The sequence below is a fragment of the Mesoplodon bidens genome (genome assembly GCF_964165515.1).
Source record: "Mesoplodon bidens genome assembly, chromosome: 15".
NCBI lineage: Eukaryota > Metazoa > Chordata > Mammalia > Artiodactyla > Ziphiidae > Mesoplodon > Mesoplodon bidens.
This window is the reverse complement of record NC_138171.1, coordinates 28034534-28055668: the sequence shown is the minus strand read 5'-3', so window position 1 is coordinate 28055668 and position 21135 is coordinate 28034534. Positions and strand designations below refer to the sequence as shown.

The 21135-nt window shown below is 53.3% G+C and overlaps 1 protein-coding gene across 1 annotated transcript in view; it reads left to right on the top strand.

Annotated features, from left to right (window-relative positions):
• Nucleotides 1-2680: 2680 nt before the first annotated feature.
• Nucleotides 2681-21135, top strand: part of ANGPT4 (angiopoietin 4) — a gene marked incomplete at both ends in the record, with an annotated part of 39030 nt that continues 20575 nt past the window's right edge. The window contains one exon of the mRNA XM_081256710.1: nt 2681-2989. Within this exon, the coding sequence (XP_081112836.1) occupies nt 2681-2989 (309 nt within the window). The remainder of the gene's footprint in view (nt 2990-21135) is intronic.

Here is a 21135-nt window from a genome sequence, read left to right as displayed (position 1 = left end):
TCAGGATGACCTCAGCTCAGAGCCACCATCTGATTTCAACTTCATGAGAGAATGGAACAGACTGTCCAGCTGAGCTGCTCCTGAATTCCCGACCCACAGAAACCCTGAGAGATACTACATGGTTATTTTTGTTTTAAACCGCTAAGTGTTGGGGTCATTTTCTGGCAGCCATAGTAACTGGAACACTGATGAAAGGTGGGGGTGAGGGCATGTGGACAGCAGTGTTCTGGACAGAGAAAGCAGCGTATGCAAAGGTCCTGAGGTGAGAAGGAGGTGCTACAATGAAGGTGCCGGGGTTGGCAGGGCCATCTCCCAGTCTTTCCACAACTCTTCTTTTGATTCTACCTGCATTTCTCCTGTGAACAGACAATCCTATTTCCTCTTCTGTGCAGAGAGTCATTCTGTGTTAGTGCAATTATGGGGCCCATGTCTATTTAATTAAGCCCTGGGTGGGGGCGGGTAGAAATTAACATTCATTCTTTCTTTCAATCAATAAGATTAAATGCATTGCCTCTGCCAGGAGCTTCCCTTGTCATATTGGTGCCCACGAGGAGGTGTTAATGCTCCCTCCGGTGCACAGATGAGGAGGCTAAGGCTGAGGGGCAGGCGTCCTCACACGCTGCCTTGACAGGTACGTGGGAGGAAGTGGGATGCGCTCTGGGGCCAGCATGGCTGTTGAGCCTGCCCACCTTCGCCACTTCCGGGTCAATCCCCTCCAGGCTGTGTGACTTTGGACAATTCACTTTCCTTCTCTGGGTTTCAGTTTTCTCCTCTGTAAAATGGGGAGGATAATAGTGCTGGCCTTACTGAGATTATCTTGAGGCTCAACCTACACAATCTTAACGATAGCTGCCCTTACTCTGGGCTCATCTGCGCCCGGCACTGTGATAAACTCGTGACTTACATTAACATTCTTCTTTCTTGCAAGGGCAGAGGTGTTGTTACCCCCTTTACAGTGGAGACAGTGGAGGCAGCGGTGGGCAAGCAGGGCTCCGTGAATGCTGGTGGCTGATGACCAGCTGCCTTTCCTTTTCCTGCCAAAGCCTCACACACCTGGTTTCATGTTCTCAGTCCCCCGGATGAGCCCCTACTTTGCTGCTGTCCCAAGCAGCCTGCCCACTTCAAAACTCCGTCAGGATTTGGGAAGACAAAGGGAAAAAAACAATGCCAAACAGCCGGATAAGCCCCCACTCTGGGAAAACAAGCAGAGAAAGCCAGAAGGCAGCCCACATAGGAGGGGCCCAACCAACTCCTGGGCACCTTTTGTCCAGCAACCAGGTCCCCCAAGGACAAATCCTTGCCCCTGTGGTGTTTACATTCCAGCAGGGTGGGGGAGGGGAGGTACATAATAACTGTGACACTGATGACAGCAACAACCAAAAGCATTTGTTTAGCGCTCACCTTGTGCCAGCGCTGCTGTAACTCATAATTTTCACACCCTGTGAAGTGCATGGTATTATTTCTCTCTGTTCACCAAGAGGAAATGGAAGCACAGAGGGGTTAAGTGACTTGCCCGAAGTCACACAGCTGATAAGTGGTGGAGCCAGGATTTGAATCAGTAAACAAGTTAACAAGTAAATAAAAAATTCCTCAGTCCCCACGTGCAGAACTCATATACATTCCTCATGCAAGAGATGGGGTTTACCCAGCTTACACACCAGCGTACGGAAGCCGAGAGAGGTGAAGTTGCCCACCCAAGGTCTCAGGGCCAGTAGTTGGGGCAGGAGGATTGAGAGCCAGATGCCACTAACTCGGGAGCTGGTCAAGACACTGCTGCACCCCAGTCTCCTCTCCCCCAGATCTACTTCTCCACTCCAGCCAAAGGCGGCCCCAGAACAATCTGCCCCAAGACAGGACAATCTCTCATTACTGTCACAGCAACGGAGCCAGGGCAACCTTAAGGCCCAGTGTCCCTCCAGACCCTGAGGGAGAGAGGAGGATGGGAGCCCGCTCCGGCTGGGGCGCCCACTTCCCTGGCTTTGCAAGGATGTTCTCTGTCTCCAGAAACAGATTGAACTGGCTGCCTCCTCCCCAGCCTCACCCGTCTGCCCCCCTCCCCTTTGCTCCCTGTAAGGTCACTTCACTGTGTTCCAAGGCTAACTGGGAATCAAAGGGGGGAAGGTGGAGCGGGGAGAGAAGGGGAAGGCGTTGGGGGCTGAAATTTGAGATCCCAGCCTCCCTGTGGGGGGAGGTTGGAGAGAGAGACACCGAGAGACAGAGACAGGAAGAGAGAATTCAGTTGCCTTTGGTTTTCCAAAGCGGGCAGCTTGGGGGTTTGTGTGTCTGTTGTTTTCTTTCCTCCGCTCAGGCAGGGAGGCCAGGCCTCCCCTGGAGAATCCAAGGACTCAGAGGCGAGGCAGGCAAGCCAGGGCAGGGACACAGCAGTGTGCGGACAAGAGTGAGGAGGCAGGAAGGGAAAGGGGGAAGAAGAGAGGTGAGGGGGTGTCTGGGGCGGGATCCTGAGGCGGTGGGAGGAAGCGGAGCAGCTGTGGTATTTGGAGCAAGTATAAATAGCCGCCTGGACGGAGCTTGGCCAAACAGGGCTTTGCAGCAGCAGCGGCTGTGCAGGCGGGACTGGCCACTGTTGGCCACGGTGGGTGCAAACTGGGCAGGGAGACAGGCGGTGGACAGGCACGGCCCCTGGGCTCTGACCTGACACACCTCGCCATCACATCTCTGGATGCCTTCCCGGCCAGCCATGCTGCTGAGTGGCCTCCTCCTCATAGTGGCCACCACGACGGTGGCCCAGCGGAGGGGGCAGGAGGCCGGCGGGCGCCGCCGGGCACACCGAGTCCAGCACGGCCAGTGCAGCTACACCTTCGTGCTGCCTGAGCCTGAGCCCTGCCCACGCGAGCCCGAGGCCTTCGGGGGCTCCAACAGCCTTCAGAGGGACTCCCCGGCAGCCGCACTGAACCTAGGGGACTGGCCGACCCAGCGGGTACGACAGCTGGAAAAAATGCTAGAGAACAACACACAGTGGTTGCAGAAGGTAAGGGTTGGGCCTGCAGGGGGGTGGTGCGCAGCAAGCAGCAGGTGAAACATCTACCCCAGAGGCCTGCCCTGGACACAGATGGCCGGGCTGATAGGTCCTTTGTCTCCGAATTGTAAGAGTTGGGATGATGAGGCCCAGAAAGAGAGGGGCCTGAGGCCACACAGCAAGACTGGGCGGAGTCAGAGCTGGAAACCTGACTCCCTAACTGCCATTCATTCATTCATCCGATTAAGGGCCAGGCCCAGCCTAGGCACTGGGGATACAACAGTAAACAGAACCGTACATCCCCATCTGGACTAGTGGAAGAAAGAGGCAATAAAGAGATGAACAATAAATATCTATTCTGTCAGGTGGTGAAGCAAAATGAAAAAGGGGAAAAGGCAAGGAATGACCAGAGGTGACTATTTGAGGTCAGATAATCCGAGAGGACTTCTCGGAGGTGACGTTTGAGCCCAGAGAACAAGCGAAGTGATGAGGCAACCCAGGAAGGTATCTGGTGGGAGGGCATTCCTGGCAAAGGGATCAGTAAGTACAAAGGCTGTGTGGTGGGAATGTAGTTAGGTTACCTGGGGAACAGCAGGGCGGCCAGTGTGGCTGGAGCAGAAAGGAGGAGGACAGAGGGGTGAGGGACAAAATCCGAGAGATGAGGGGAGGGCAGACCATGTCGGGCCTTGGAGGCCACTGGGAAGGATTTTGGCTCTTTCTCTGAGCATCACGGGAGCCATTGCAGGGTTTTGAGCAGGTGAGAAACACCTGATTTAGTTTTAACAGAATAGACTGTAGGAGAAGATTCGATGCTGGGAGCCCAAGGAAGAGACCACTGCAGCCACCAGGCAAGAAGTGATCGAGGTGTGGAGCAGGACAGGGCTGGGGGAGGGGGTGTAGCCGTCAGGTTCTAGTATATTCTGAAGAGGCCGCGAATGGACTCTGCTGATGAATTGAATACAGCGTGGCAGAGATCAAGGAGCTGAGGACCCCACTGCCATTTTGGCCCAAGGCCAGGGCCACTCTAGGGTCTCCTGTCCTCATACTTTCAGCAGACACTCTGAGCACCCTCCATGTGCCAGGCCCTAGGCAAGACACTGAAGTACAGAGGTGAACGAGGCAGGTTTGGCCCTGGGTGGGGTGGGGGCGGGAAAGGCATCCTGTGGTGTCCAAGATGGGGAGCAGTCCCTCCTTACCCATGGTTTCCAAATTTTTCAAATCATTTGCCCGATCAGCAAACAATGCTTCGCTCCCCCAATACACGCATATTTATTTAGAATTTATGCACGTGCACCCAGATTAATATAATATGTATAGGGTATGAGACAAGTGAAAATGGAACTTTAAGAAGATAAGATATGACATCATATAAACTGAAGTTCTGGTGGTTTCCTCCTGTTTTCCAAAGGATTGCCTTCTGCATACCCTGGGTTGAGCCATCCCCCAGGTGGAGAGGTTGCACTATATGTATCTAATCAAGCTGATTTGTGCACACAGTCGAATACACACTTAACCTCCTGTTTCACTCCTGCCCTGGCCGTCTATCTCCCTAGCCCCCCACTCACCATCTTCCCATAGTCCCTGCCTACTTGCCCCCCACCCCTCCTGCCCTGCAGCACTTCCAGCTGCCACCATCCCACCCCTGGATCCCCCTTCAAGGGAGCTCTTGGCCTCATACACCAGAGCCCAACCCAGAGGGCTCCATGCTGCCTCGAAATCTGTGTGTGTCTCTTCAGGCAGCTGTTTCCAGTCCCATAAGGGTCATGCCAAACCTCACCTCCTCCTCAGGCTTCCATCTTCACCCCCTGCCCATCCTCTCACCAGACCATGGACCTCCTACTTCAAAGAGAAATGGGGCCTGCCCCACACTTGCAGATTCACCCGTGTACCCACCAGTCCCCAGGGCCTTTCTCTGGCTCAGAGGGAAGTGTTCCTCCATGAGCCAAGGCCACTCTTCCCTACCTGTGGGTCCCATCCCTTGCAGCCCCTCAACCTCCTCAAACCAACCATGCCCTCTTGTGTCTCTAACAACACCTCCCTCTCCGCTGTTCCTTCCCCTCAGTCCTTAATTGCATCCAAGTATCTCCCATGTTAAAAAAGAAGGAGAAAGAAGAGAATGAGGAGGAAGGAGAACAAGCCCCTTCTCCAACCCCCACACCCTCTGACGTCTGGTCTGGCTCTCAGAAATCCACAAGCTCTGCCTCCACTTCCTCCTCCATTCCCTCCTTTCCCTAAGTAGCCTCCCACTTCCCACTTCCCACTTCCCACATCCAATGGCCACGGCTCAGTCTTCATCTTACTTGACTTCTTGGCAAATTTAATATTGCTGACCAATATCATCCTTCTAGAAACAGTCTCCATCAGCCAGTCCTCAGCTGCTACTCCAACTATTTTCCCTACCTCCACCCAGGACCAGCCACCTCCATCTCCTACCTGTATGGTCATCATGGCCGCTGCCCTGGGCTCCATTTCCACCCTCACCCCCATTAGTTCATTCTGCACTCAGCAGACAGAGGGGTCCCGTTAAAACCTAAGCTAGATCCTCTCCTCAAAACCCTCCTAGGACTCCCATTCTCTTTAGTTATTCTCTTATTGAACAAAAATCCTTACAGCTTGGAACACCCCTCACCCAGACACTTCTGTGGCTCACTCCTGACCCACCTCAGGTCTAGTGCTTAAATGTCACCTCCTCAGAAAGGCCCTGCCTGTCCACCCCATTCAAAATAGCCACAATCCTTCTGCCACTCTCTGTCCCTTTTCTCAGCTTTGGTTTTCTCCCTTAACAAACACCTACCACCACCTGTTCTTAAAAGCATTCCTTTTGGTCTGTGAGCCCCAAGAAGGGAGGAGCCATGTCTGTTTGGTTCACTACTGGGTTCCGAGGGCCTAGAACAGTGCCTGGCACATAGTAGGTGCTCAATACATGTCTGTTGAATGGATGAATGCATGGATACACAAGGGTCCTCCAATCTCTCAGGCCACTCCTGCTCCTCCCCCCACCCCGAAATGTTGGTGTTTCCTAGGACACAGTCTCCATTCTTTGCTTCCTCTCACACTTCGTGGCACAACCCACAGGGCTGCCCCTGTCACTTCCAGCAGCACCGTCTCCAACCTGCCCCCCAGTGACACCAAACCAACATCTGATGGGCTCCTGATCTCCTCTCCGAGGGCTCACAGTGTCTCAACTCCAAAGCTGCCTGAAACTCAGCTCTTCCCTCCCCTGCCCACCTGTGCTGTTGAAGACATTACCACCCAGCCAGTAGGTCACCTATGGCCCTGGGGTGTCCTTCACCCCCAACTCACCCCCAGGCAGCAGGTCCCATCCATCCTGTTGCCTCAGCGTCTCAGGTCATCCTCCCGTCTTCCTGGCCACTGCCCTGGCTCAGACCTTGTCACCTCTCCTGTGGACACTTCTCTCACCTCCCACCTGCTTTTTCTCCCCCAGGTCTCACCCTCTCATCCATCTTTGACTCCCCTGGGTGTCTAGTGCTTGGATAACATTGGCTGAGCCAAATGATGGATTTAAACCAGTGGTTTTCAGGTCAGGAAGTCACCCACCTCGCCTCTTTATCTAGCGGTGGAGTGTCCTCTCCAGGTATCTGTCCACATAGCCTGATAATCCCAGGCAGGGGTCACCATGGAGCACCATGGGGCTAAAGAGTACTGATGTGGGAATCAGGTGGACCTGAGTTCACATCCCGGCCCCAGCCACGTGGCTGTTGATGAGCAAGGCTCAGTTTTCCCTTCTGCAAAGTGGAGAGAAGAACAGTATGTTAAGGGGGTGGCTGGGAGGACCAGTGAGACCACTCAAGCACCACTCACAGCCTGCTGCCCGGCTACAACATATGAAGACGTGGGGTAGCTCACCTGGGCAAGGATACAGTAGCTCAGTAGGCTTTTACTTCATTCAACATCATCTCTATTTGGAGCTCTGCACCACTGGGTGGGGGAAGCTCAATCCTGGTCAAGTCAGTCCAAGGGTAGCAGGTAACCTTGGGGCAGGGAGTGTCACTTGTCCATGCTGGTATTCTCGGGGGTCCCCAATCCTGCCTGGTCTCTGTTGGGGTCCAAGCAGAGGTTTGTTGTGCCATCTCCTGGGTACCCTTGCGTTGAGTGCCCCCTTCATGCCCTTTGGTCTTTGGGTTAATGCCAGGTCACCCTGTGCCGGTGGAGCCTGCCACAAGGTCAGACCCAGTGGCAGTCACTTTCCTCTGGATCCTGTCACCTCCTTGGCAGCAGCATAGCCTGGAATGTGAGAGCCCCAACTCTGGAGCCCAACTTCTGGGATTCGAGACCCATTCTGCCCCTTTCTGACTGTGTGACTTGAGGCAAGTTGCTTCACCTCTCTGAGCCTCAGTTTCCTCACCTATAAAATGTGGTGACAACACTATCTACCTTTATGAATATTTAATGCGATGATGCATATGAAGTCCTTTGCCCGGCACCAGGCGTACAGTAAATTCTCAATCAATGTTGGCTGTTTCTATCAGGAGTTCTCCCTGGAGAGAAACACAAATCCTGCAATTCTTGAGTTCTTCCTCCCCCAGATGAGACATGTGGCGCCTGGCTCAGAGATACAAGGCCCCTGAACAGTCATCTCTCTCCCTCTAGTTAGGGATGCTTGCTACCTTCTGTGACCATGACCTGCCTCTGGCTCTTCTCTTGTGTATTCTCTTGGTCTGGGCTTATCTCAGAGTATTTGAAACTTGAGGGCCTCTTTTTGGCTTCTGCTGTAATCTCCCAGAAGAGAAAAAAAATGAGTTTCAAAGTATTCTCATCACCATGGCCATCAGGGATGACCAGGGATGACTGGGGAAGACTGGCCTCCCAGACTGAGCTCTCAGCAAGATTCGTTCAGCTGGGACGGTGCAGGGAAGAGCCTCCCTGTTGCAAGCTCGCCATAGCCAATACCTGCTCAGCCCATGCCCCCAACCCCTCTCCCTGTTCCCAGTATACAGGCGAGCAAACTGAGGCCAGAGAGGGGAAGGACCTTGCCGGAAGGGCACAGCAGCGAGACCCAAAGTCCAGCTTCCTTCTCCAACTCTGCAGGTGTCAGCGAGGTGGGAGAAGCCCGATCTGAGACAATGGGGTGCTCCCTTCCGCCTCAGAATTCCCGAACCTCCAATACCTACTCTCTTCTTTCAGCACTCTGCTGTGGTGTCCTCCTGCCTATGCTCAGGGGGCATGGGGGTGCCCCACCCCCGCTCCCTCTCCCCCATCCTCACTCCCCTCCAGGCACCCCTCCCCTCCCCTTCCTTCTACTAGTCTCCTCTTCCTCTTCCCTCTCCCTCCTCCTGGAAGCCTCTGCCCCAGTGACTCATGTCTGGAGCCGCTATCAGCTCAGCGGGCTGCACATCAGCTCTTGGCTCTGCTGCACCCCTTCATCTGGGTGAAGAGCTGCAGCAGGAACGTCGCGGGGACAGGGATGGGGGGGACAGAGCCAGCTGGAGAGCAGGCTTCCCTCGCTGGGCCGTGCAGACCAGTGGTTAGCGCCTGGCTCCTGAGTCCACCTCGGATTAGCTCTGGGAGCCTCAGCTGCAAGAAGGAGAGTGAAAGGTCCTACTCCTGACATTTGATGTAGGGTCAAGAGAGGCAGAGTCCAGAAAGCATCTGCCCATGGCAGGTGCTCGATAAAGCCCCACTCTTGTCCTGTCATGCCCTCAGCGCCCCAGCCTCCAAGCCAGGAAGTGCCATACTTGGCCTTCTCCCGTGCCCCGCAAGGAGACCCGTTCCTTCACATGAGGAGCGTGAGGAAACGCAAGTCCCCAGGCTCCCGTCCCACCCCCAGCACCTGAGGGCAGCAAAGCTTCTGCTGAGGGCGGGGCAGACTCTGAACCGGGAAACCGTGGAGCCCTCCACTTTCTTACCTGTACCGAGAACTGCTGGCCCCCTCTGCCGATCTCTCTGTGTGTCTCTGCCTCTCTCTGTCTCTGTGTCTGTCTGCCTCTTGTCCTAGGGCTCTCACAGTGGCCTGACTCGCTTTCTCTAACTCCGCGGGTGCCTCTGTCACTCTTATTCTCTCTCCTGTCTGGCTGGCGTCTACCTGAGTCTCTCCCAGTCTCTTGCTCTGGTCTCCCCTCACCCCTGGGCCATCCATCCCTCCTGCCTCTACCTCCCCGGTGTCCACATGCTCTGTCCACACTGGAGGACCCAGGACACACCAGCCCGATGGCTAGCACCCCACCCCTCAGCCAGGCTCAGCTGGGGCCTCTTCCTCTTCCCCTTCTGCACCCAAAGCCAAGCAGGGAAGGGTCAGAGGCTGGGCAGGAGCCCCCCAGCCTCTGCTGTTCGCTCCAGGTCCCTGACGTCAAACCTCAGAATAACTCGGCCCCTCGGCCCAGCGGTCGCGAGGCCTTGCCTGGCTGAACGAGGATCGAAAGTGCATCCAGCGGGAGCTCAGCGTGGGGTCCTGGCCCAGCCCAAGATCCTCCCAAACTGGCCGGGGCTCCCAGCTGCCCTGGCCTCCCCAGGCTGCCCGTAAATTCTTGGCATTTTCAGCCTTCGGTTATCCAAACAAGAAATGAATCTTGGTTGCCGAACAAAATGTCTTGAGGTTTGATTTCCTAACCTCACCGCTGGCTCCTCTAAGGAGTTTGGGGCTGGGGAAGGGGGTGGGGAGGACAGCATCTACTTCTTGGAAGAATGGGGTTATTGTTCCAAGGAGGGAACCTAGAAATGGATTGCACAGATGCCCTGGGCGTAGGGATGACCAGGGAGCAGAGGCAGTGGAGCCCCTCATGCAGGATTCCCCAAAGGAACAGGCCATCCCATACGGGCAGCTTCTGGCTCTCTCCTCCCGGGCCCCAGAGCTTGGCCTGGCTGGGATATACACAGACCCCTTCCCCTTCACTCCTTGGGCAGGAAATGTGAGAAAACAGGCCCCAGGTCTGCCCCTCAGCCTGAACCTCTGCCTGGCCTCTGGCCTCTGAGCGTTTGCTTAACCCCAGAGTCAGCTCTGAAATGTCTGGAATGGAGCCTGAGTCAGGGGTCATGTCCCAGTGGGGCCACCAACCAGCTGTGGGCCCTGGGGAAGCCACCTGCATCAAGTAGTTCCTCTGCAAAGTGGAATTTAAAATCCTACCTCCCACCCAGAGGGTAAGATAAAGAAACAGAACAGGAGTTATGGCCAGCATTTATGGAACACTTCCTGTGTGCCAGACACTGTCCTATGTGCCTTGTGAGAATTATTGCACTGAATTCTCACAATGAGCCTAAGATTGTTTGCCCATTAACAGATGAGGAAACTGAGGCACCAAGAGGTGAGGTGACTTGCCCAAGGTCACAAGACCAGGAAGGGTGAGGTCAGGTTCACACTCAGGCTGTCTGATGCCAGAAACCACGCTCTCAACACAATAAACAAGACACGTCCATTGTGACCTGGTCCCTGGGTACCCAACTGGGGCCTGGGGAACAGCAAGGCCCTTGGCCATCAGAGGGAAAACTCACAGGTGCTAGATTTTCCCCTTCTCCCAGGAGGCCCTCAGCCAAAGAGAACTTCTCTAGGGCTCTTTTGCCAGAGTAAATTCAGGTAGCACCTCAGTCATCAGGGGCAGCCCTTGAAAGCTGAGGGAACCCTGAACTTCCGTCTAGGCGTCCTCACTGTTACAACCTCCATCCTTGGCCCAGGGCCTGGGGTAAATCCCACAGAGACTGAGCGTGGGCCTTGGGGCCCCACTGACTGAATTTGAATCACATCTCTACTGTTTGCTGGGTGTGTGTTCTCAATCATTTTGCCAGTCTGTGCCTCAGCTTTCTTGTCTGTGAAACAAGGACACTAGTAGAAGCCACTTTGCAGGTTGTCGTGGAGATTAAATGAAGTAATATACATGCAGGGCTGAAGACAGTGCCCGGCATAGAGTCAGAGCCCAGGGAAGCCCGCTGTTGAAAACATGCTTGGGCACAGGAAGGCAGTCCATCTTGGAGTCAGCACAGGAACCCGACCCACTTCTCTGTGTCCCACCTTGTGTGATCTTGGGAAAGTCCCTTTTTCTCCTCCCTGGGCCTCAGTTTCCTCATCTGCCAAGTGGGGAGCATGAAAACAAGTACCTCAGGTGAGGACAAAATGAAGTAAATCATGCAGAGATTTGGTGGGGCCTGCAGGCAAGGAGATGACTGGGGACTCTTGAAGCTGAAAGCAAAACAGCTTCCTCTGGACAGAGGAACAGAGCCTCAGAAGCTCATGCTGGCGGAGCCTTGTGGCCCTTTACTCCTGGCTCCAGTCCAACACTCGTTGGTCTACCAAGTAGGGCTGAAGGATGGAAGGTGATTCCCAAGCAGTTGAGGGGAACCCCCATATGAAAGTTCTGCAGAGACTGTAAATGGGTCCCCCAGGCGCAGAGATGAGCTAGGGAGAGGCTGTAAATAAAGCGGCTGGGGACATGCTGACCTAGGGTCCAGTTCCAGCTCTACCTCTTGCCAGCAGCCCAGTTGTTTTTCTCAGCTTTTGACGAATTTTCAGTGTGCAAAAATTGGGAAATATGGAAGTGTGTGAAGACACAGAGGGAAAAAAATCACTGTCATCCCAATCCCCTGATCATCTCCTGGTTAGTTTCCTTGCTGTTCACTCTATGCATTTGAAATTTTAACTGAAATGCTTTAGATGTATGAAAAGGTAGAGAGAAAGATCAGATGAAATTTCTTGTCCCCACAACCCAGCTTAAGAAACAAAACCCTACCAACCCAGTTAAGCCCCTCACCCTCTCCTGCCTCCTTCCCCCACCAGAGATGGCTACTGTGAGTTCTGTGTTGATGACCTCCTACTCCAGGTCCCTCCCTAACCGATGTATATTTGTTTCCTATATAAGTGGTCACACTGTCTATCTCTTTCTACAATTTGCTTTTGTTCACTCGACCTTGTATCTGTGAGATTTAAAGCTCTGCAAGTGTGGGAAAAGCCTGAGTCACCGTTTTTCCATCTGTAAACTGGGGACAATGGTAAGCACATGCCTGAGTTTGCTGTGAGGCCCAAATAACTAGTGCATGCTGAGGTCTGGGAGCGTGCCTGGCGCTGCATCTGCTTGCAGGGAAGTAGGAGATGCGGTTACTGCTTCTTCTCTCTTCCGGGGTGAATGCGTTGCTGTGGCTACTCCACAAACAGGACTGTCTCTGTGCCAGGCGCTATCATACGTGTTTGACAAACACTGACTCATTGAACCTCATGATACCCTAAAAGGTGAGGACTGTTATGATTCCCATTTATTGTGGGGAAACTGAGGCCCAGAGAGTTCACACATCTAGGAAGTGAGGGAGGTAGGCTTGAACCCAGGCCAGCTGGCTCCAGACCTCACCCTCTTAATCACTACACTGACTGCCTCTCCATGCCACCCATTTTACAGATGAGTACACTGACCCTGGGTGGAGGAATGACTCGACTACATTCACCCCAGGGTCATTGGCAGGGACAATCTTGTGGTGACAGGACACACAGCATGTCAGAAACCTCATGAAAAATCCATGCGTCCTTACAGTTATGAAGCTCTGGGATTATGTGCAGAAATACAGGCCTGCACACGTGCACATATGCACTGTTCTGAACTTAATTTGCCAGGTAGAGTGTTCATTCCTCCATGCACTTCATCATCCCCTCCACTGATGCTTCCTGCAAGCTTACATGCTAGGCACTGTGCAGGTGATGAGGATTCAGCAGTAAGCAAGGAGGACTTGGTCTTTCCCCTCTGGGAGCAGAGGAAGAGACACTAACCTAGTAATTTCTCACGTGTAATGATAAACCATGATACATGCTGTGAGGGAGGGGCTCACCTGTTCTAGGAGTGGATAATAGGGGGCCCAGCCTTGATGGAGGGATGGCTCCAGGAGGAAGGACAGAGCTGAGATCCAAAGAGTGGATTAGCAGTTCGAATGGAGCAAAGTGATCTTGAAGGAGTGAAAAATGTTTGGTGTGGCTGGAACACAGAGAGTCGGCAGAGTGTGGCCAGGATGAGACCAGCATGTTCATCAGGGCCCAGGCCCAACCTCCCTGGGCCTGACCCTGCTCTCGAGGCTTTCAGGTGCTGGGAACTGTTGTGGCCACTTTCTGTCCTGCCCCCGGTGATGGGCAGTGGCAATGGACGTCTGGACCTGCTCCTCCCCTCTTTGCCTGACACTGGTCCTATCCCTGTCACCCTGTTTTCAATATCAGCCTTGCCCACCAGAGATGGGGGATGGGGGGATGGGTGAGGGAAAGAGCTTGGCCATTGGATTCAAATCCTCACTTACCAGCTGTGGGTAATGCTTGGCCTCTCTGGGCCTCAGTTTACTCATTTGTCAAGGATGGAGCAATGTCTCTTTTCCTCCAGGCTGCTGGGGATCAGAGTTATACACCAGAGTTGCGCCAGCAGGAAACCCTGTTGCTACATGGGGAGATACCCCAGCAAGGCCTCCTTCCATCTAGAACACACTTGACTCCATTCCCCCAGGTGGAGCTGGGGCTGGGAGGGGAGCTGGGGTTACTGTCACATGATCACTTCAGTCAAGCCAGCTTTGAAGTGCAGCCTGGGAGAGTTACTCCCAGACAGCCTGGATTTGCCCTTGATGAGCTGTCTGTCCTTGGACAAGCTGCTTAACTTCTATGTGCCTCATCTGTAAAATGGGTTGATAATATTTCCTACCACAGAGGGTGGGATTTAATATACATAGAGGTTAGAACAGTGTCCAGCACATAACAAGCACTAAGTAGATACTTGCCAAGCAAAATGGACACACCACCCCACTCTGTGTAAGGGCTGATGCACAGGTGGCAGGAAGGTGAGTGACTGCAAGAAATGTGCTTCTTTACTTCCTCTTGATCAAACTCCCAATTCCTACACTTGGGAGAATAAGGCAGCCTCATCCACTGGGCCTCATTGTAGACAATCCTTCCAAGATCAAGGTTTAGATACAGACAACCACAAAGGGATAGCTGAACCTGAGGCCAGAGCCCTGGCAGCTCCTTCCCAGCTTATGAGAGGCACCCACATCCAGGCGACAGAGGCACCCACACCAGCCCCTCTGCAAGGAGGAATCAATGAGCCCCATTTTCTGATGAGGACACTGAGACTCAGAGAAGCTCCATCACTGGCTCAGAAAGCAAACACCAAAGCTGTGATTGGACCAGCGCCTGACTCTCAGCGCCATGCACCAGGCCCACACTAGACTCCGCGCTCCAGCTGGAAGTTTGGCGAAGCCGGGCCTGTGTCGGGAATCGCAGCTTGAGCTGAGAGTGGAAAATCGCAATCCTCCTCGACAGCCCGCTGGTCCCTGACACTCTCCACTCTTGGCTCCCTGCCCACTCACTCTGCTTACTCTGAGCCCTGACCCAGAAGAAAAGCAACAGAATCTCCTGCAGGGAGGAAAATAGCCTAGGAAGTCTGGGCCTGGCAGCTCAGGAAAAACAAGACAACCCCCTCTGCCTTGAGCCAAGGGGTCAGGGCCTGTGTGGGCCCCGAGGGGATGGGAGGGGCTGGAGCCAGGCAGAGGAGGAGTGGCCAACCTTGGCCATCAGGCTCACAGCCACAAAGTTAGTTCCATTGGGAAAATGAGGAAAGTGAAGCCTGCGGATGGCAGGGCAGAATGTGATGGACCAGGCAAAGGGGGCAGGGCCGGCGAGAAAGAGGGTCTGACTTCTGTGACCTCTGCAAAAGCAGTACAGTAGTTACAGTCATCTATTGTGGCATAACACGTTACCCTAAGATGTTCAGGAAGTTAGAGGAACCACAAACATTTATTATCTCTCACCGTTTCTGAGAGTCAGGAATCGGGAGCCCCTTAACAAGGTAGTTCCCACTCGGGGTTTTTTCCATGCAGTTACACTCGGATGTCAGCCGGGGCTGTGGTCATCTGAAGGCTTGACTAAGGCTGGAGGATCAGCCCCTAAGGTGGCCCCAGCACAGGGCCGGGAGGGTGGTACTAGCTGGTGGTGGGGGCCCTCTGTTCCTCTCCAGATGGGTCCCTCCTCAGGGCTGCTTGAGGGTCCTCAGGACATGGGGGCCAGCTTCCCCCCCAAGCAAGAGATTCAAGAGGGGGCAAAGCAGAAGTCACAATGTGACGATGTCACCACGGGCTCACCACCAACATTTCTACAGTGTCCTGTTGGTCACACTGGCCAGTCGGACCACACTGGGGCATGAGTACTGGGAGGGTGATCATCGGGGCTGCCTTGGAGTCTGGCTGCTACAAGCAGCCCGCTGGAGTGGTGAAGGCTGTGGTCCCAGGAGCCTGAAGGCCTGTGTCCCAAGCCAGCCTCTGTCACTCCCAAGCTGTGAGACTTGGGGGACGGGCTCATCTTCTCTGTGCTTCTTTTCCTCATCTGTGAAATGGGAGCGATGAGACCAAGGATGAAATGGGCTAAGTAAGGCCCTTGGGGCCACCCCTGGCACCCCTCCTCAAGCAGGAACCAGCCCGCCCTGGTTACCGCTCTCTCCCCAGTGCCCCGCAAGAGTCCTGGCACTTCTGAATGAGTTTGTCGAACAGACAAATGAGCCCCGAGACTGTGTCAGGTTTCTGGAACATTCCTCCTGCAGATACCACAGGCTGGCTACCTCCCTTGCCGTGGGCCTCCCTCGGCTCCTGCCCCCCTGCCCTCCAGCCTCTGTGCAGCATTTCTTCCCCTTTTCTTCCTGCCCTTGGACCAGTGGTCTGCCCAGCACTCTGGCCCTCTGGCCATACCTCTCACAGGGCTCCAGGGGCAGCTGGGGCTGGGTTAGGATGTCCAAACTTCTTTCTAGCAGCCAAACAATGATTCAGTGGAAATCCGGTGCTCCTTACATAAAATGGACCTATTTGTTCTTTTTAACAAATAGTTTCTGAGCACCTCGTATGTGCCTGGCACTGTTAGAGGCACAGAGGGCGTGGCCATGAACAGGGCAGCCCTGCACTCCTGGGGCTGATATTCCTGTTGGGGGGAAGAGACAAATAGGAAATGACTGCAGTGATTTCAGATGCATGACATGCTGTGAAGAAACCACAGTCATGGCTGGTAGAGTAGGACTGGGGTGCAGTTACCTTTGATGGGGTGGCCAGGGAACGCTTCTCAGAGGAGGTGACACTTATGGGCAGACCTGAAAGTCAGAAGGGAGCTGACAGGAGAAGCTCTGGGAGCTCCTGAGATAGGGGCATGTGGATGTGTGTTGGAGGATTCGAGTAGGTAACACCCTGGCTCAGGGCCCCTCCTCCAGACGCAGTGTGGGAACCACAGACACAACCTCTGCCCAGGGCAGTTTGTCCACATCACTAGTGTACACACCCTTAAACTGGGCAGTTCTGGTTTAAGGGATTTATCCCCAAGCAGCCTTGCAAGAGAGTTAATGACAAGTGGACAGGATGTTCCCAGCAGCCCTGGTGTGATGGCAAAAGCCTGGAAATAACCTACAGCCCAGCTATAAGCAAACAGTGGGAGGCTGTTAAAACAGCAAGGCGAGTCTCCCTGGATGAATCTAGAACAATCTCCAAATTAGATTAAGAAAAAAGACGCAGGGGCAGCATGGTGAGCTGACATTTTTATAGACTAAAAGCAGGGGGATATAAGCATACTTACCGCTGGTACATGCTTAGAGTTTCTCTGAGAGGAAACCTGGAAGCCCCTTCAGTGGCCTGTGAGTAGGGGAAACAGGGCAGGGCTTATATTACCCATTCGAAAAATAATTAAATTTAACATTACAAAAATTTGCATTTAAGTCGAAACACATGCACAACACCATCAAAGCTCTGGCCTTCCAGATGTCCATATGTCTGGCTAGACAGGGCAGTAGCTCCTGTGTGTAACTTCCTGCAAGTTACTTTCCTGACTGGGGCCTCAGTTTCCCTGTATGTGAAATGGGGCTGGGCTGACTGGGCCCTGCATGTCCTCCAGGCTCACCATGTCTCTGCTCCTGTATCCCTCCCTGCCTGGGGCCCGGTGCCTGAGGGACCCCTGCTGAAGCCCTTTCTCCTTCCTTAGGCTCTAATCTCTGCCCTTCCAACCCTGGGGCCAAGGTTCAGCCTGTCCTGCTTCACCCTAATTCCCATCCCAAGATGGGATGCTCAAGAAATAATTTCTGAGTGAATACATGAATGAAACTCAGAGGGTGAGGGATTAGCTTGAGGAAACACATTTATTATTATAACACATTTTTATATGGGACATTTTATAGAACCTTGTGTTGCTAGGTTTTTTTTATATTGAGATATAGTCTCAATATGTGGATACAGTGAAATTCACTCTTTTAATGTACAGTTCTATGAATTTTGACAAATGTATATAGTCATGTAACCACCATCACATGATATAGAATATTGCCAACACCCCAAAAATTTCCCCTGTGTCCCCTTGCTGTGAATCCCTACCCCCGGGCCCTAGCCCCTGACAACAACTAATTCTGACTTTTCCAGAAAGTCATATAAATAGAATCCTACAGTATGTAGACTTTTGAGTCTGGCTTTTTTCGTGCAGCATAACTGGAGATGCCTCCGTGTTGTCGCATGCATCAGTAATTCATTCCTTTTTATTGCTGAGTAGAGTTCATTGGATGAATGGACCACAGTTGTTTATGCATTTACCAGTTGAAGTCTTTTTCATTTAGATAATGCAGGGGAAAAGCTGGCTTGAGCAGGTCCCCTTGGCCACTGAGGCTGCTCATGCCTTCATGCTCATCCCTAGCCTGTCCGAGGTAGCCTCCTTCCTCCCGCAGCCCCTGCCTGTCAAAACTCCTTTCCTGGGCTTCCCTGGTGGCGTAGTGGTTGAGAGTCCGCCTGCCGATGCAGGGGACAAGGGTTCGTGCCCCCATCTGGGAAGATCCCACATGCCGTGGAGCGGCTGGGCCCGTGAGCCATGGCCGCTGGGCCTGTACGTCCGGAGCCTGTGCTCCACAACGGGAGAGGCCACAACAGTGAGAGGCCCGCGTATCAGAAACAACAACAACAACAACAAAAAACCCTCCTTTCCTTTCCTTCAAGGCCCTTTTCAAATGCCCCCTCCCCAACAAGGAGCAGGGTTTACTGTCCCCGTGTCACAGGTTGGTAAAGCGAGGCTCAGAGAAAGGTAGCCCTCACCTGCTAGAGGCCCACAGCTAGAGCGTAGCAGAGCCAGAAGTCAAACCCAGGGCCAAGGGGAGAGGGAGTAGCTCAAGGGCCAAAGATCAGCCTCTTTGCAGGCCAGAGGGGTGGTGGGAGTTCAGAGCCCCATTCCCCCCATCTCAGCCCTGAGAGTTTACCAGCATGAGGGTGGCAGAGAATGGGGAGGTCCAGTCTTGCGTAGGGGGTGCGGGGCGGGGCAGATCCCACCAGGGCCTGTTTCTCCATGGGGGTCCTTCCTCCACCCTTCCAGCTGGTGCCTGAGCCCAGGCTGGGCCCAGCTCCCACCACACAGGCTGACATCAGTCACCAGAGCTGCGGGCTGGCTGAACGGTGCCCATCTTGTCCAGATTACCCAACCTAGGGCCCATGAGCATGCATGGCAAATTGGGTGATGGGCCCCAGCTGTGGGTGGCCTTCGCCCCACCCAGCCATTGACAGCCACAGGACAAGTGGGGGACTAATAAGAGTGCTTAGGGAGCTCCCATCGCTCGAGAGGATCCCAAGCTACCCTGCTCTGCAGACCTGAGGAGTCTTGGAACACAGCCCACCAGCTGGTGACCTTCGGCAAGTCTTCTGGGTCTCAGTTTGACCGTCTGCAAATGAGACTCTTGGGGGAGAGGCTTGAGAAGGTCTCATGGCAGGAATAAACTTGCTGTTTCTGTGGAGCAGAAGCTCAGGGCCTGGGAGTCTATATTTAAGCCAGGCTTGTGACACATGGGCTAGTCTGAGAGCAGCCTCAGTATAGCTCTGCTTACGCTTGTGCACATGAATGCACGCTGGGCCACATGTTAGAATCCCCAGAGTGTTGATAGAGGCATGGCGGGGAGGCTGACCTGTGGGTATGCTGGCAGCCCGACCCAGGGTGCAGGGAAGTGAACAGATTGGCAACTCACATTAGGATCATAGTGACCAGAACTTGCTAGTGGATTGAGTGCGGTGGGTGACAGAAAGAGTCAAGGATGAAGTCTGGGTTTGGGGCTTAAGTACTGAGTGAGACCATTTACTGTGATGGGAAAGAGGGAGGAGAATGGGGTGGGGCGGCAGGGACGGGGTGCTGTGGGAGCTGGGGAATCAAGGGTTATGTGTTGGATGCTTCTGCCTGAGATGCTTTTGGAAGCCCGGGTGGCGATGGCAAGCTGGTGGGACATTCAGGGGAGAAATCTGGGTGGGATGGAGACCGTGCAGTCAGCACATAGGGGGATGTGAAAATCCTAGGACCCACTGGAGTGGCAGGGCCCTGATGCATCTGGGGCCTTGAGCACTTTGCCATCTGGTCCTGGGTGGATCTTATGGATCCCTTTTCAGAATATTACTTTTAAATGCATAAAATAAAAGCATAAGAACACCCAGTGATATGGCGATTATAATCAAAACATTAAAAATTAAATCTGTGCCATAGTTGTCACATTATCCAGTGGTGGGTTTGAGAATGTCTGTCATTCTGAAGTGATGATCAATATAATATTTTAAGATACTGTAACATCGGTGCTGTGATGTGAAAATGGTTGTGATTTCTATTGGTAATGAAGTTGGAGAATCAACTAACAGTGTTATGATTTGGGGCCTATGCTCATAATTGAAGGAAATACCAAATTTTAATTACAGGTTAGTGATCAGAAATGTAATTTTTCTCTCATCCAAGTTCATGGACCCCCTGAATTCTCTTCACAGGCCCTGTGGTCCCCCATTAAGCACCCTTGACCTAGGGAGAGAACATAAACACCCTTGACAAGGGCCCAGGATGGGGCTTATGAGAGCTCCCTAAGAAGCCTGAAAAAGGAGGACTCAGAGAGGGGGTGATGGGAGGGGAGGGCAAAGGACAGAGGAGGGGAGAAGGAAAACTCAGGGAGGGTACATCTGGGAAATACTTCCAGAAAAGGGGAGCGGCCATATGGGTTGACTGCTGCTGAGGTGGAGAGTAAGCTGAGGGCATAGAAGTGTCCCCTGACCCTCCCTTGTCAAGGAGGGTTATAACAAGGTGCGTTAAAGAGTGAAGGGGGGGCTTCCCTGGTGGCGCAGTGGTTGAGAGTCTGCCTGCCGATGCAGGGGACACGGGTTCGTGCCCCGGTCCAGGAAGACCCCACATGCCGTGGAGTGGCTGGGCCCGTGAGCCATGGCCGCTGAGGCTGCGTGTCCGGAGCCTGTGCTCCTCAACGGGAGAGCCCACAGCAGTGAGAGGCCCACGTACCGCAAAAAAAAAAAAAAAAAAAAAAAAAGAGTGAAGTGGCTCCGTGGGGCTGTGGATAGGTCGGCGGGTGCACAGGATTCAACAATATGGATTGTATTTTTTTCTTGAGTGTGGTAAATACACAGATTTTATTATACTATTCTTTATGCTTTGTGTGTGTGCGTGAAGTACACCAGAATGACATTCTTAATTTTTTTAAAAGGTGGGGACTTCCTGGTGGTCCAGTGGTTAAGACTCCATGCTTCCACTGCAGGGAGCAAGGGTTCGATCCCTGGTTGGGGAACAAAGATCCCACATGCCACAGCCCCAAAATTAATTAATTTATTTATTTATTAAAAATAAAAAAATTAAAAGGTGAGCGTGGGAATGGAGGTGAAAATGGAGACAACTTGTTCAAGAAGTTTTGTTGTTCGGGGGAGCAGAGAAACTGGAGACACAGATAGAGGGGGCTGTGGAGTCAAGGATATTTTTTTTCTTTAATTTTTAGCTGGGAGCCCTTGGAGCACATGTGTGTGCGGGTGGGGGTGGGGCGCTGATGGTGCAGAGGAGGAAAGAAGGGGCCAAAGGGACAAAGGCTTGAGAAGCTCGGACGTACTTGTTTCCCTGGTCCTCAGGTCCCCTTTGTGACCTCTGCACCATGGGTTCTCACACTTAAGCGAGCATCAGCTGGCTGGGCCTCTCCGCAGAATTTCTGATTCAGTAGGTCTGGAGTGGGACCCAGAAACTTGCATTTCTCACAAGCTCCCTGGCGATGCTGCCACAAGGACCACAGTTTGAGAACCACTGCTCTAATCGACACCACTTGCGCCCCCTTCAGGATTTAACATTGCACTACAATGGACCATGCCCCTTCTAAAGCACTCAAGGGAGGAAGGTATGGGAGCAGACACTTGAGATGGAAGAGACTAAGGAACAAGCAGCTGAAACCTGACCCCCAGCCAAG